Here is a 16336-nt window from a genome sequence, read left to right on the forward strand (position 1 = left end):
GCCGTCACTCTTCCACGCCGGAAGTTGAAGGCCTGGCGGCCCAGCTGGAAACAGTACGTGTAGAAAGCTAAGCTGCCCCAGATTCCACACCAGCCTGACTGAGGGGCGGGTGAAGGCCCCGAACCAAAATCCGGGAGGAACGCAACACCTCCCAACCCGCAGCCAACTTTCAGCGAAGATGGCGGGGCCCGAGCTGCTGCTTGACTCCAACATCCGCCTCTGGGTGGTCCTGCCCATCGTTATAATCACTTTCTTCGTGGGCATGATCCGCCACTACGTGTCAATCCTACTGCAGAGCGATAAGAAGCTCACCCAGGAACAAGTGTCTGACAGGTCAGTACCCTCACCCTATCCTGCCCTCACTCCCGGGTGACCTTGGTCAAGAAAGTGCAAGGATTATATCACTTTAACTGAGTTTTCATCGCGCCCCTACTGGTATGGTAGGTTGACCTTGGCAGTTATCTGTGTTTCGCTTTTGTCTGTAAAATGGGGATAATAACAGTACCTACCTAACAGAACAGGCATGTGGATGTTAGATTAGATGATATCTAAAAGCCTTTAGCACAGGGCAAGGGTTTAAGAAAACGTTGTTAATATTGTTAGGCTAGTGGCCAACCATCAGTGAGGTTATCTATGAACTATCCCGCTCCATTCCTTTATTAAGAGTACCTTCCAAGAGCCAGATGCATTATTACCTTAAGTTCTGCTAACATCCAATCAAGTGGATTTCATAATCTACATTCTACCAAACAACTGTAATGGTCTGCTGAGATGCTATGGTATAAAGTGCCTCCAAAGCTTTGAGACTGAGGAGTCGTAATGGAACATTTCGCCTGCCTAAAGTGAAGGCATCCTCTCCTCACTGGCTTTCTTACAGTGTTTTTCTATGGAGACAGAACTTTGATATAACTTCAGGCAGTTCACATTAAAGTCACTAACCGTTTTCAGTCATTTTATTCTAGTCATTTCCAGAGACTAAAAAAAGTGCTGCTCTTACCTCAACATGTCCAGGTCACATAGGAATCACTTTAACAAAGAGAATGTCAGGCTCAGAAGTTTCTGCAGAGAGCAGTGGGGGAAAAAAAATCTCATTTTATCATATGTAAAAGTTTCTTTTTGTGGCAGGTAATACTGGATTTCCACTTGCTGGTGATTTAAAGATTGTCTTAAATTAAAACCCCTTAATTTTGAAGATTTCTTTATTTTATGTATATGAGTAGACTGTCTCTCTTTTCAGACACACCAGAAGAGGGCATCAGTTTCCATTACCGATGGTTGTGAGCCACCATGTGGTTGCTGGGAATTATACTCAGGACCTCTGGAAGAGCAGTCAGTGCTCTTAATGGCTGAGCCATCTCTCCAGCCCTCAAAACACTTCTTGAGCAGTGAGATTGTGATGTAACTCAGTTGGGTACAGTGCTTGCACAACTGGCTTTGAAGCCCTGGGTTCAATTCCTTACCCTGACGTAAGCCAAATGTGTCAGTGCAAGCCTGTAATCTCAGGACTCAAAGCTGGAGGTAGGATGATCAGAAGCTCAAGCAAGCTACCTGTAGTCCAGAAGTCAGGCTGGTGTGCATGGGCACCTGTCAATTGACTTTCCTTATTATGCTGCTGCTGATACTACTACTACTACTACTACTACTACTACTACTACTACTAATAATAATAATAATAATAATAATAGTGAGCCAGCTTTATGAAACATTCTAAGCAGGTACAATGGTAAGGACTTATATTCATTAATTTATTTAAAACCTAAAGCAAGTCCATGTGGTTGATACAGTGTCCTCATTTCATAGAAACCGAGACTTTATAGAGTTCCATAATAGCAGTAGATGACAATTCAGGACTTTAAGCCAAATCTGTGGTTCCCATGCCTAGCCTCTTTCTATTCCCCAACAGTGGCCACTATGATTATTTTTGTGTGGCATTAGTTTCAGAGCTGACTACAGACAGCTCCCTGAAGCAAACCTTGGGAGTTAGCTTACTACAGACTTGAAAACTACTACAAAAAGATGGGGAGTGAAGAAAACTCAGTAATTTAATTTTACTTAGTTTTTTAAAATACTTATTTTTGCTACCATGGTGGTGCATGCCTTTAATCCCAGTACTCGGGAAGCAGAAGCAGGTAGATATGTGAGAGTTCCAGCAGCCAGAGCTACATAATAGAGAGACCCTGTCTCAAAAAAATGTATTTTTGTTTTGTTCTATGTGATAGAGTATTTGCCTGCATATATGTATGTGTATGTACTTTGTGTATGGTGCCTGCGGAGGCCAGAAGAGGGTCATGGATCCACTGGAGTTGGGAGTTGCAGAAAACTAGTTGTGAGCTGCCATGTGGGATCTAGGAACTGAACCAGGGTCCTCTGCAAGAACAGCAAGTGGGTTAACTACTCAGCTTTCACTCCACCTTCAGTCAACAGTTTCTGATTTCTATAAAATAATTGTCACTTTATCCTTACAATCAAGCATGTTATCCTAAACCCACTTTTATAATGAAAAGGAAAGTCAGAGAAATTAAACAGCCTTCCCAAAGTAATCAGGGTAATAGACCATTATATATGTATACTAACCCATATGGTGGTAACTATATGATGCAGTTTTCTGCCCTGGTTCACCTTACAGTTTTAGAGTAATGGTTCTAACTGACATCAGACTCTCAGCTCTTTTTGTATTCTACAGATGAAATTCACACTCATTGCAGTGTATATTTAAGAAGGTTTGTTTGTTCATTTTTTGATTGTTTTTCAAGAACTTTTAAAAGGCAACACAGTGTTTGAGTTGTAATAATCAGAAATAAAGAGATTTTTTAGTAAGATGATATGTATTTTATACATGCATATTTGTGCACAGCTATCTTACAAGATGTCATATGCACACATACATCTAGCTATAAAATTACAACCAGGACAAGTCAGTCAATTGGGAACTAAAGCAGATGATGTCACAGAGGCAGTACTGCCTGTAATGGTATCCTAAGTCTACACAGAACCAAGTCTGATTTTTTTCCCCACCCTGGGTGCTGCCTGTTTATAAACTTAGTAATATAAAGCCTGTGCTCCTTCCACACTGAAGTTAGGTTTGTGCCTTAGATAACTAGAACAGTTTGATGAGGTATACAGAAGTGTGTAGGACACAGGACAGTTCTTTGTTACATAATCGAACCTAGCATTGAGGGTATCAAAACGCCTCTGAATCTATGACTAGTGACAGTTATATGCCATTTCTCCTCCACACTGTCATTATGACAATCAAAAAAGTTCCAAATATGCCAAACAGGGTGACTTACACCTAGAATCCTAGAGGGTAGGGAGCTTAGGTAGGATCACCAAGAGTTTGAGCTCAGCCTGGGCTATAGAGTAAGACAATGTCTCACATCAACCCTCTCCCTTGAAATAGCCAGAGGTAGTGGTGTACACCTACAATCCCAACCCATGAGAGGATGAGGCAGGAGAATTGGGATTTCATGACCAGCCTGGGCTAAGTGAAACACTGTCTCAAAAGAAACACAAAGTTTCCCATATTCCATAGGCCTCCAGAAGATAGTACTATCCTTGTAGAGAGTCACTGCTGTAAGGAACATCTCTAGTCATAATTGCTGCATCTCTAAGTGAGGTGTTTGGATCATGCCTGCTCTGACATGGTGCATCTTTACCCTACCAGAACCTGTTCTTGGTGCTGTTGATGTTAAAAGTACTTACTGCTCTTTCAAAGGGCCTGAGTTCAGTTCCCAGCACCTGTGTGAGGCAGCTCACAGCTGCTAATAACCTCAGCTCCAGAGGATCTAATTCCACACAGAACATGCATTCACAGACACACAAAAATAAAGTAACTTTTAAAAGATGTTCTTTATTGTAAAGTGTTTCTTTTGATACAGCATGAGTTGACTTTAGCTCGAATAGTCACAAAAAGGGAAATTTGCTATCTTACTTTATTAAACTCCTACTGGGTCGATATTTAGCTGTGGGCCAGATACAGTGGTACATGTCTTTAATCCCAGTACTTGGGAGGCAGAGGCAGATGGATCTCTTAAGTTTAAAGCTAGTTTAAAGGTCTAAATAGTGAGTTCGAAGCCAACCATGACTATAAAGTGAGACCTTCCCTTAAAAAAAAAAAATTAACTGATTCTTTTTTGTATAATGTATTAAACGAGAAATGAAAGAAATATACATGAATAGGATGCATTACCCTATATCTGGAGACTGTGTGTGTGTGTGTGTGTGTGTGTGTGTGTGTGTGTGTGTGTGTGTGTTTCTCAAACTCAGAGAATATATTGACTCATTTAGAGAAAAAAAACAAAAACAGATTCTTGGGGATTGGGAGAAATACACTAACTAAAAACTAAAGTGAGCAGTGAGAAGCTCAGCCACTACCCACCCAACACTGAGTTAAATACCTAGAACCTATAAATACAGTAAAATGAGAAAACCAACTTCTGCAGGCTGCCCTTTGACCTCCAAATGTGACCCATGATATATACTGCACCCTATCCCAAATAAATGTACACATGTTTTTTTTAAAAACTAAAGTTTTGCTACCTATAATAGTATGCCTCTTTAATCCCAGTATTCAGAAGACTGAAGTATAAAGATCATAAATTCTAGAGCAGCATGGTAGTTTGAATAGGTGTGGGCCCCGTAGAATTGTGTGTCCATAGAGAGTGGCGCTATGAGGAGGTTTAGCCTTTTTAGAGTAGGTATGGCCTTGTTGGAAGAAGTTTGTCACTGGGTAGTTGGGCTTTAAGGTCTCCTAACATCCAGCTATACCCAGTGTGGCACACGGTCTCCTTCTGCTGCCTGTGGATCAAGATGTTTGTTCCTCCAGCTCCATGTCTGTGTGCACGCTGCCATGGCTATGATGATAATGGGCTGAATCTCAGAAACTCAGCCAGCCCTAAGTAAATGTTGTCCTTTATAAGAGAAGCCTTGGTCAAGGTCATGGCCTCTTCACAGTGATAAAATCCTAACTAAGACAAGCAGCCTATCAAGTTTAAAACAACAACAAAAAAAAGCCAGCACTGTATAGTGGTGTTTTTTTTTTCTATCTTAAAAAAAGTCTTTTAATTTCAAATTACCAAGGCTACCCAGTACAAGGATTTATTCTTAGATATTTGTAGAAATTAAAATGCAAAACTAGTGTTTTCACGTGGAATTTTTACACTCCGGAGAATATAGTTAGGGATCTCAACTTCAGAGCCTGAGCATCAAGAGTACACAGGCTAAGTCAGCCTTGTCTTGATCACCATCCTCAGCCTCAACTCTACAGAGTTCCTCAGTAGTTTCAGTATAAGAGCTTAGCTGATGTTTTGTTATCCGAGTGTCAGAGAGAGCCCTGACAGGGCTACAGGTGGCCAGCGCTGTGCCCTACACTCTGTGGAGGTACAAAATGTGACAGTGGCAAGCTTCTTTTCTAATAGAGTTTCAGTCCAAGTGATAAAACAGGCAAAAAGAAAAATAATAGATGCCACCAACCCGGGATGTGCCAGGTCCAACAGTGGACACTTCAAATGAGATGAGAAAACCAGTGGGATGGCTCAGTGGTTAAAGGCTGTTGGTGCCAAGCCTAACCAATGGCCTGAGATTGATCCCAAGTACTTCTGTGGGAAACAGAGAGACCTACTCCTACTAGTTGTTCTCTGACCTCCACATGTGTGAGATGGCATGCACGCACATGCACACACACACACACACACACTAAATGTTAAAAATAAATTCACTCAGATGATATAGACAGGCTTGGCTTAAATCCCTTCAATATTTAACTTCATAGAACATGGCCTTACATAGTGGGTCCCACATTGCCTTGAAGAGTCTGTTTGTTTTTAACATGTGTGGATGTTTTGCCTGCAAGTATGTAATGTGCCTTCAGAGTTCAGGAGAGGAGATTGGAACCGGAACTGGAGTTACAGATGGTTGGAAGCCAACATGTGGGTGCTGACAACCAAACCCAAGTTCTCTACAAGAACAGGAAGTTGTCTTAACCACTGAGCCATCTCTCCAGTCCTCACTCTGGGTCTTGCCCACCTCTTCTTGCTCATTTTTTTTCTTGCATATGGCCTGTCCTCAGCCAGAGTGTTGATTTTGTTACAGCACTCATACCTGTGACATCCCTTGGTGCTTTGACTAGGTAATTCCCACTCATCCTTAAGATTCCTACCTATGGGACTGGCAAGATGGCTCAGTGGTTAAGAACATATGTTGTTCTTGCAGAGGATCAATGCCCACCACCCACACGGTTGCACAAAATGTACTATAACTTTATGTACACTCAGTGAAGGGAATCTAACACCCTCTTCTGACTTCCAAGGGCACCAGGCACACAGGTGGTATACAGATATATTTCCAGACAAAACAAGCATATACTAAAAGAATAAAAGTCTTACTTAATCCTACATTCTGAGTAGAGATTCCTCCTGCTCGGTATCCTCTCATACACTCCCATAATGCCACCTAGTTCTCTGGGATGTGATGGTTCAAGTTCACATTGTTCCTGTAGTTGGGATATTCTTTTTTTTAGGTAATGTGCCATGTACCTCAGACTTGCTGTATAGTGAAGGATGCCGCCACTTCCACAGGGCTGGCATTACAGTGGTGTGCTATCACACTGTGTTTATTATTGGATTTCTTACTCTAAACATAATGGGAAATTTACATTTTTATTATTGCTTATGATTAACATGGCATCTGGTAGTTAGAAGTTTAAGAAATGTGTGCAATAAAAGCCTGAGTCTGTGCTTGTGAGATTGGGAGTGGTAGGGAATTAGCATGACTTGCCCAAGATCACAGTTTATAAGACACAGAAGGCCAGGCACGGTGGCACACACCTTTACTCCCAGTATTTGGAAGGCAGAGAAGCAGGCAGATTTCTGTGAGTTCGGGGCCAGCGAGGGCTCCATAGTGAGACAGTATAAAACTAGCAGAGACAGGATCTGAATAAGGACAAACGATTATAAACGTTTTTTAAACGTATTTATTAGTTTATGTGTGTGGGTTTTTGCTTGCTTGTATGTCTGTGTACCGTGTGCATGCAGTGCCCAAGGAGTCCATAAAAGAGCATTGGGTTCCCTGGAACTAGAGTCAGAGATGGTTGTGAGCTGCCATGAGGGTGCTAGGACTTCGACTGAGGTCTTCTGGAAGAACAGTCAGGGTGCTTAACTATGAGCTGTCCCTCCAGCCCAGAGCCTCCAAATTCTTACTCTGTCTGAACTTAAACTTAGCTTTTCACAGAATTGTCTTGGTACAGAGTCCATTGGAGAATCTGTAACCAGCTCCCAGGGTACAGAACTTATCACACATCTCTTCTGTAGGCCTGTGTAAGGTAGACAGCTGTGGACTATCACGAGGCTGAGAGGAGGGAAAGCAGGTGGAGTTCTTTGGACGAATTTGTGGTGGAAGATGAGCTCAAGGAAGGAACTTCGGTGGGTGGGGTAGAACTGGCAGAAGAGGCTGGCAGCAGAGCATGGCAGCACACGCAGCAGCTGGGCATGTGGAAGGTGGCCAACCGACCCACTGGCGCTCACTACTTGGAGCGTGCGGCTTGTGCTGAGCAGGAATGAGAAGCAGAGCATTCTCTGCATTTCTGCCTAAAGTCTTCTTGGTTCTCAAGAATTTCCATTGACCCAAGAACTCTTCCCCTCTCCCTCCATTAAACAACTTCTGAAAACCTAGGGGAAGTATGGTGTTTTTATTCCTGCTGCATATTATTTACTCTAAAAATCACCAATAATGTATTCAGTAACTACTGAAGAGTTAGAAGGAAGTTGGTCTGAGCCCTAGGTGGAGTTTCTCTCCATTATCTGTCAGGTAACAGCCATCTTGAGGCCTGCCCTCGTTTCTCTGAGTGAATGAAGAAGCTCCTCTTTTGCCCTCCCGGTCCTCCCACCCCCGCCTCCAAATCTACGGAGCACTATCCAGCTACACTTTCCTTGCAAGGAGAGTTCCTTTGTGTCTCACATCGAATCCAGAAAGGCCAAGTGCAATGTCCCCGATTGCCTTCCTCAGAAACCTTTATTTGTACAGAGCCCGGTCACTCTGGAAGACAACCCTTGTGAAAGCCTGAGTGGCGAGTTGAATATGTTTCATTGATTTTTAGGGTTCTTGGAAAGTTTCCACACCCAGCTATTGCCAAACAGTTCCTCTCTTATGTCTGAATGGGCCTTGTACTTCACGATCGTTTTCCTCTTGTTTCACATTCTAACATCTCTTTGTCTTGTGTTTTCCAGTCAGGTCCTAATTCGAAGCAGAGTCCTCAGAGAAAATGGAAAATACATTCCCAAGCAGGTACTCACTGATCTTTTATTTAAAAGCTCCACTATTCACCTGTAAGGGCAGTAAAAACCTGAATGTTATTTATAAGAGGGACGCCAGAGAAAACTGGAGGTGGCCATCTGATTATTAAGCGTAGCCTGGTGGTATATGCTGTCACTTGCCCTCACCCTTCTTAGGAAACTGTTTTTAACTGTGACTCAGCTGAAGTGTCAGATTGGCTGCCAAGGAAACTGACAGCTCAGAGTATAGAAATGTATTCCAAGGGCCTTTAGTCAGTTCCCTGGGGGATAATTTGGCAATTTACTATTTCACAACTCTCATATTTAAAAAAGATTCTCTTTTTTCTGCTAGTCTTTCTTAACACGGAAATATTACTTCAACAACCCAGAGGATGGATTTTTCAAAAAAACCAAAAGGAAGGTTGTGCCACCTTCCCCTATGACAGGTATGTTTATTCAACATAGGTGGTCAAGCACTAAGTCACAGGAGATAGTCAGGTAAAGGACTTAGAAGCCATCTAATTATCTCTGGGGACTGGGGCCTTCCTCATACACGCTAGGTGACTCACATACATGCACTTAGGTGCATTCCCAGCCTCTAATATAGGAGTCCTTGAAAGTGGGGCCCTCTTTTTCCAATAAATCCACAAATCCTAGTTTATCAGGTGGATTTTACAAAGTTCTCGCTGATGTGGGGGAAGACCAAGGCCATTGTCTCTGCTCTCTGTTCAGTGCTGTAGGAACTTGGGACCAGTTCCCACCAGTGTCTAGATCGTTGCTGGAAGACAGTACCTTATGTCTTATGCACAAATGAAAAGCAGCTGCTCCTTGGTTGCCCACACCAACATACAGTTGACCTAACTGATGCATGGCTCCTGCCAGCCCTGTTTTGTGAAAAGTGACTGTGTAAAGTGGGTCAAAGCAGTGCATTCTGGGTCGACTCTCTCTCTTCCCAGTCTCACTCTTCTAGGTGAGGTAGTCAGTCCTTCTGATTCATACAGAAGACACTAGTGTCAACACTTAGGAGCAACAAAATGTCAGTGTACATATGAAAAGATAATCTAGTCCAGGGGATGCAGAAAAAGCAGGATGTCCAAAGCTAGGATTGTCAGGGTCAAACAAGTTAGATCCTGTTGACATTGATGAGAATACTCAGTGACAGGGCCTCGTTATGTCTCGAAACCCCTTTCCCCCAAAAAAGAATTACTCTTTAGAAACACATACATCAGAGATTGGTCAGTTACCTATCACAGGGTAGGTAGCAGCGGCACTCCCTGGTAGAAATGGTTGAGAATGAAGGTATTGAGAGACATAGAGCTGGAGATGTGACTCTTAAAAGCACTTGCTGATTTGCAGAGGACCCCAACTCCCTCATGACAGTTCATAACTGTCCATAACTCTAGTTCCAGGGGAATGATGCTTTTGGCCTTTGTGAGAGGTCCTGCATGCACAGATATTTATGTAGGCAAAACAACCACATGCAACTTTTTTAATCTTTAAAAATATATATATGTATATTGAGAGGTTGGTACTATGACAATGTGGAAATGTCATCAAAAATTATTTTTTAGGGGTTGGGGATTTAGCTCAGTGGTAGAGCGCTTGCCTAGCAAGCGCAAGGCCCTGGGTTTGGTCCCCAGCTCCAAAAAAAAAAAAAAAAGAAAAAGAAAAAGAAAAGAAAAAAAAAACATATCGGGAACTATTAAAAAAAATTATTTTTTATGTTTTGATATTGAGAGCTGCTTTACTGCCTCCTGCATGGTAAGCAGTGCTCTGCCCCTGAACTACACCATCAGCCTTTATTTGCAAAATTATTAATTTTCAAAGTCAGATTGAGAGGTAGAAAGATATGCAACAGAGAACTCAAAGGATTTAGGAGCAGATGGAGAGGAATTGTCTGCATCTGACATTCTGAGATCACGTGAACTTGTACAGTAAATCTGATAGCTGGCCCGCCATGCTGGCAAATGCCTTTCACCCCACTGACAGGCAGACCTCTGTTAGTCAAGACCAGCTGGGCTACACAGTAAGACCCCATCTTAAACACAACAGCTGTCTGACCTAAGTATGCGAAGAGTCTTGTCAACAAAGGGAAACCTGGTGTTTTCTTCTGCGTTTGTCTCAGACCCCACCATGCTCACGGACATGATGAAAGGGAACGTCACCAATGTCCTCCCAATGATCCTTATCGGCGGATGGATCAACATGACATTCTCAGGCTTTGTCACAAGTAAGTCTCAGGTCTAGGAGACCTCCTACTTCCTTCACCCACGCCCCTTTCTCAGTGCTACTGAGAATGTAATGTCACCTCACGGATAGTGTTTCTTGTGAAAATAACAACATATTTTGAACAAAAATCTTGAGTTCCAATCTTATTCAGTGTAAATGCTTTGTAACTAATGGTGACACAGGAGTAGCTGAGGCTTAAGTGCACGTTTCTCCCAAATGCCAGGTCATGGTTCATCCTGAGTACCTGCTCCCTCCATAGTCTAGAAACTGAAATCCCTCAGCAAAATCAGAGCAGAGTGACATTTTGGCTGTTCTGTTCTCCAGAGGCTGCCACCAATTTCCTCGTGAAAATCATTTTCCAGAAGCCAGTGGTACAGAGTTCCCACCTCCTCTGAAAGAATGTGTGTGTTCACACGTCAGCTGGCTTGGGTGCCTACTAGGAACTTTCTTGAAGCAAAAACATGGTGTTTTTTTCTTTGCCTACAGCTAAGGTCCCGTTTCCACTGACGCTTCGCTTCAAGCCTATGCTTCAGCAGGGAATAGAGCTGCTCACACTAGACGCGTCCTGGTAAGGGTGTGGTCTAAAGAGACCGCTGGCCCCACTAGTTTTTATTTCACTAGAATGGGGTTGTTTCAGTTTGAGAAATTTTGTCCCTTCCTTCCTTCCTTCTTCCTTCCTTCCTTCCTTCCTTCCTTCCTTCCTTCCTTCCTTCCTTCCTTCCTTCCTTAAATGAAAGCTGTTTGAAATGCCACTGCTAGACTAAAACAGTTTTACAGTAGTTGTGCCGAAAGAAGGTTTGTCTTCCTCTCTTCTTAGATGAGGAATGCAGGAGTGAAGGTATTGAGCATCCCCCTGCCTCAGAAAAATGGAAAGGTTAAGTAGTCTGGCCAAGCAGAGCTTCTTAGCAATGCCCTGAAACTTATAAGAATGGAGTCTGTCTTTGTCAGCTTTCTGTTACTGAAGTACTGAGAGCATCACCTTGTAAGAGGAGAGGGGTATTTTGGCTTGCCATTTTGGCGGCTCGGGTCATGACCCTGCAGCCTCATTGCTTAGGATCTGTGATGGGGCAGAGAGTGGCATATAATGGTGAGTGCTCACCTTAGGATCAGAACACAAAAGAGAAAGGTGAGGTGTCCAGACCCCACAATCTCTCCAAGAACATGCCCCCAGTGACCTAAAACTACCCACTAGTCTTCCATCTCCCAAAGGCTCTCCCACCTTCCATTGGACCCACAGACTGGGGTCCAAGCCTTTAACACATGAGCTTGCTTGTTTGTTTGCTTGTATTACTTTTTTTTTTGAGACAGGGTCTCTACATAGTCCTGGCTGTCTTGGAATTCATTTTGTGGACCAGGCTGCCTTGGAAACCACAGTAGTCTGTCTGCCTCTGCTCTGCCTTCCGAGTGATGGAATTGAAGGCATGTGCCACCATGTGAGGCTAACACTTGGACTTTCTAAAAAGAACATTCCAGAGCCAAATTATAGAAATGTTTGGACTATCATTTTCCTTAGTCCCGGTCACCATGCTGGGTATTTTCCATGTGTTACCTTATCCTCACAGCAACCCTGTGAGGTCTGCAAAAACTACTGGTGGTCCACACACAGCTTTTCCATAACCAGTACTCGAACCCGTTTCCACTCCAGTGACGTATAGCAGATACCAAGCTGGAATCTCAAAACCCTCTTGGGCAGCACCGCTCTTGTACCCAAAGTCCAGTAGCATTGACTTCCAGACTGTTCTGTCTGTGGCTTCTCAAGAACTGGCCTGAAACAAACTCAAACAAGGAGAGCCTGGTGGCAATTTTGACTCCTCTGGTTTGAGCAGAGCCATCTCTGGTTTTGTTAACCCCAGGGCAAAGAAAATGCCTCACCTTGCTCTGTGTAAGAAGAAAAGCTTCTCATGAGCTATGTGACTCTGTAAAAATTTGCCCTGCCAGGTTCACTGGCCTGGCATAAATGCCAGGGTTAGAGAATGCTTATCTTCTCTAAGCATTTGGACAGGTGTGTATGCCACATACGTGGGCAGGCAGGAAAACAGCAACATTCCAGGGGAGCTGCAATGCACACGCACTAAAGTAACTGTTGTGGACAGGTCATCAGCATTGTGGGACCGAAGTACCTGTTTAGTCTACTGCAGGAACCAGAGCAGACCCAGTCACGGGTCGCTCTTCCCACGTGGATCGCTCTCTTCACTCGCCCTTTGGTTTCTGTTTGGATGGTCGAGTTCCAAATTTATTCAGGTAGCTGTCACCCTCAGCATTGCAAATGCTTCCCAAAAGTCAGGCCTGGTCCTCTCCGCTAAGTAGGGAACACACAGACACACCCACACTCCTGGAGACTAGGGTTCAGAGTAGACAGCCTCTTGCAGTGTCACCCACGGTGCCTGTGTGTCAGAAGTCAGCCTTACTGTGTTACTGTGTTCATCTCCTCTGTGGTTGTGCCTTGGCTATCTAGAGCGTGTCTTGATTCTCACATACAATGAGCAGCTGTGAACTCTGTTCATCTCCCTAGTAACCCACCCCCACTCTCCCTGTTGCTTTGCTAGGGTGAGTTCTGCATCCTGGTATTTCCTCAATGTGTTTGGACTCCGGAGCATTTATTCTCTAATCCTGGGCCAAGACAATGGTAAGACGCTCAGTGGGTTAGTGAGCGCTGCTTCCTGTGAAGGTGGGGAAGTCTTCTGGTTCCTGTGTTGGTCAGCGTGGCCCCACATAGTGCTTTGGTCCTTGAGTTTCTGAGGACAGTCTTAACAGTTGCAAAGCTCAGACTGAACATGAGCATTTCTCCCAGCAATCACTGGGCAGTACTTGGTTGCTCAGAGTCTGGCACTTTGTGTGGGGACCCAGCACTCCATTAAGCCTGCAAGCCTAAAGCCTAAGGAAGGACTGGTTAGATAAGTTCCTGTATTGAGCAGATTCTCCACCATTTTCAGTAGTGAGGACCTCAGATACTCTCTACTGATTGGATTGCTTTTCTATACCTTAGGGTCTCAATAGATACCCTGTGGGCTTCAGAGCAGGTGAAGGATACAGCAGTGAACTACCTAGGCACGTAGCCATGCTCAGTAATTAGTGTCTAGTGCCAGACTGACATTTCAAATAAAGTTCGGATCATTTTAGCTTTGTCCGTGTTCCACCTGCAATCACCCCCATTTTCCTAGACTTTCCCAGAATCACATACCAGAGGCCACCAGGCCAGTCAGCTGTCCAATTCTCAAACCCACCACCAAGCAGCTATAAGTTATGCGTGTTCTCCGGTGAGGGTGCTGGGTGCTTATGGAGCCTGGGTACTCATTGAGCCTGTCTTCTGCTGCAGCTGCTGACCAGTCACGAATGATGCAGGAACAGATGACAGGAGCAGCAATGGCCATGCCTGCGGACACCAACAAAGCTTTCAAGGTATACGCCGGTGACCATGGGTGCAGAACTGCAGGGCTATCTCAGACTTATCCCAGTCCTCCCTTAACCGCTCATGTTCAAGTGCAACCCAAAATAAGCAGTATATGGAATATGCTGTCCTGCCCCACCCTATCCAGGACATAAATGATCGCTCTGTCCAGTGTATTCACACTCTATGTGATGTGCACCTCATGACAGTTGAGAGGGAGAAACCATATTCCCATTACTTTCATTACAGCATACTCTTGTTCTAGTTTTGAAAATATTTTTTAATTTTACCTGCATTTTTGTGTGCCTGAAATTGTGTGTGTGTGTGTGTGCGTGTGTAGACCATATGCATTCAGGAGCTTGTAGAAGTCAGAAGAGGCATGGCATTGCATACCCTGGAACTTGAGTTATAGGTGGTTATGAGCTGCCATGTAGTGCTAGTTAGACCTACATAGTAATACCTGTCTCAAAATAGTAATTAACATTAAAGTAATTTGAGGGGCCAAGTGTGGCAGTCATGCCTATAATCCCTGTCCTTAAGAGGCTGAGGCTTGAGGATCTGAGGCCAGCCTATACTACATGAGACCTTACCTCAAAAAACAGAACAAAACAACAAAAGTCTAAAACTTGTCTTTATGACCTTGTATTGAACAATTTTGTTTTGTTTTAATTTGAGGGTGTTTTTTGTTTTTTGTTCTTTTTTAATTATGTGGGTATTTAGTATATGTCTATGTATATGTCTTAACTCCTGAGCCCTCTCTCCATGGTTTTTGAATTTTTGAGACAGTCTCCTGCCTCCATTTCCCAAGTGCTGGGATTGCAGACATATTCTACCTGCCTGGCCTTGGTGAGCTTTTAAAGATTGCTGTATGACTGTTCGTATATCTATCTGCCTCCCATGATCCAGTCAGCTCATACACAGAACAGCCTTGCTTAGCTGCTGGTCAGAGAGGTGGCCACTCCGTGCTGTCCCCAGCTGTCAGCTCAGTGGCAAGCGTCCTTCTCAGCCTGTGTTCTCTCCCCATGCAGACAGAGTGGGAAGCTTTGGAACTGACAGATCACCAGTGGGCGCTCGATGATGTGGAAGAAGAACTCATGGCCAGAGACCTCCACTTTGAAGGCATGTTCAAAAAGGAGCTGCAGACGTCCATATTCTAACCACACGCGGGTCAGCTGTGTCCGGAACTTGCAGTAGCACTTACCCTTGTAACTTCCGTGGAGCTGGAGCCTCTGAGAATGAAAAGGAGGGTGCAGGGGCTGGCGGGTGTAGCGAGGCTCGTTCTTGTCTGAGCTGGGGCCCCCTTTATGTTGGACACTAGAGGAAAAGGAGTTGTGGGTGACTGCAGTCTTAAAGTTTGTGATTGTTCCTTCAGGTGACTCTAGTAAGGACGTCAGAGAAAGGGGAGACCCCATGCTACTGAGAATATCTCAACCCTTAGCAAAAACTCCGTGCTCAGAAAGAGCATTGTCAGTTATAGCAGTTACGATGTCGGTCAGCCTGACTTCCAGCCACAGTAAACTCCTGCTTTCTTAGGATCCAAACACACCCTGCATTTTACCTTTAATTTCTTGTTTGTATTTTTTAACTTTCTTTACATGCGTAATATACATTTTCTCTACCACAATTTAGAAACTATGGCTGAGCAGCATAGAGCTCCCTGCAGTGTTCACTTGAGCCTACAGAATGACGCAGAGAGCCAGTGTGGCCCAACATTGCTGAAATAAACTCTTTATAGAGTGGATCCCCAGGGCCGGGGCAGACTCAGCAAACTTTTCATATCTCTTCATATTTAGTCCAGTGAAAACAGGTGACCCTGAGGCACAGCCAGACTCTCAAGTGCCTTTGGGCTCATCAGAGACAGGTTACATAATACAAGTTCTTGATTGGAACTTGAGAAAATATCAACTCTATTGGCCAGTCAATGGTGCTGTACTGTAAATGGCTACTCATTTGAACGAATGACCTCATCCCAGTTCCTCTGGGCAGGAAAGAACTTACCACTGTTGGCGAGAGGGCAGTTTCTGTTGGATATATAGATCAAGGTGCCCAGGAGTCCTCTGACCAGGGAAGTGACAGGGTGCCATTTCTGTACCAAGAGGTGGGTGTGACTGCATGTTAAGCACTGTAGCCAAGAACAAGCGACTCTTGACTCTTAATTAAACAGCCCTGTTTTCTCTTTGCCTGTGAAAGTGTTGCCTCTGTGGGTTCTGAGAGCTTTCTGCCAATGGGAGTGCCTGTCTTAGAACAGGGCTGGAGGGCTCTGGGGGAGAGAGCTATGCACCTTTGCCTTCCCAGAACTCAGGGGAAGTCTGGATGGAGCTCAGTGGTAATCAGTCAGTGCACATTATCCCCAGAATACACACAGAAGCCCGCATATGAGGCAAAGCTGCTTATTTCCCATTCCCTGTATGAGTGTTTGGCTTGTACCTAGGTCTGTGCACCACGTGTGTGC

General features: G+C 44.2%; 1 protein-coding gene across 1 annotated transcript; it reads left to right on the top strand.

Moving 5' to 3' along the window:
• The first annotated feature begins 4 nt into the window (after positions 1-4).
• Emc3 (ER membrane protein complex subunit 3) lies at positions 5-16073 on the top strand. Its single transcript, XM_032905920.1, has 8 exons — positions 5-333; positions 8223-8280; positions 8620-8713; positions 10393-10497; positions 10983-11064; positions 13043-13122; positions 13813-13895; positions 14913-16073. Exons 1-8 carry the CDS (start codon positions 179-181, stop codon positions 15039-15041), a joined length of 786 nt encoding a protein of 261 aa, XP_032761811.1. The 5' UTR covers positions 5-178; the 3' UTR covers positions 15042-16073.
• Positions 16074-16336: the final 263 nt, after the last annotated feature.

Source organism: Rattus rattus, chromosome 6 (genome assembly GCF_011064425.1).
Source record: "Rattus rattus isolate New Zealand chromosome 6, Rrattus_CSIRO_v1, whole genome shotgun sequence".
Taxonomy (NCBI): domain Eukaryota; kingdom Metazoa; phylum Chordata; class Mammalia; order Rodentia; family Muridae; genus Rattus; species Rattus rattus.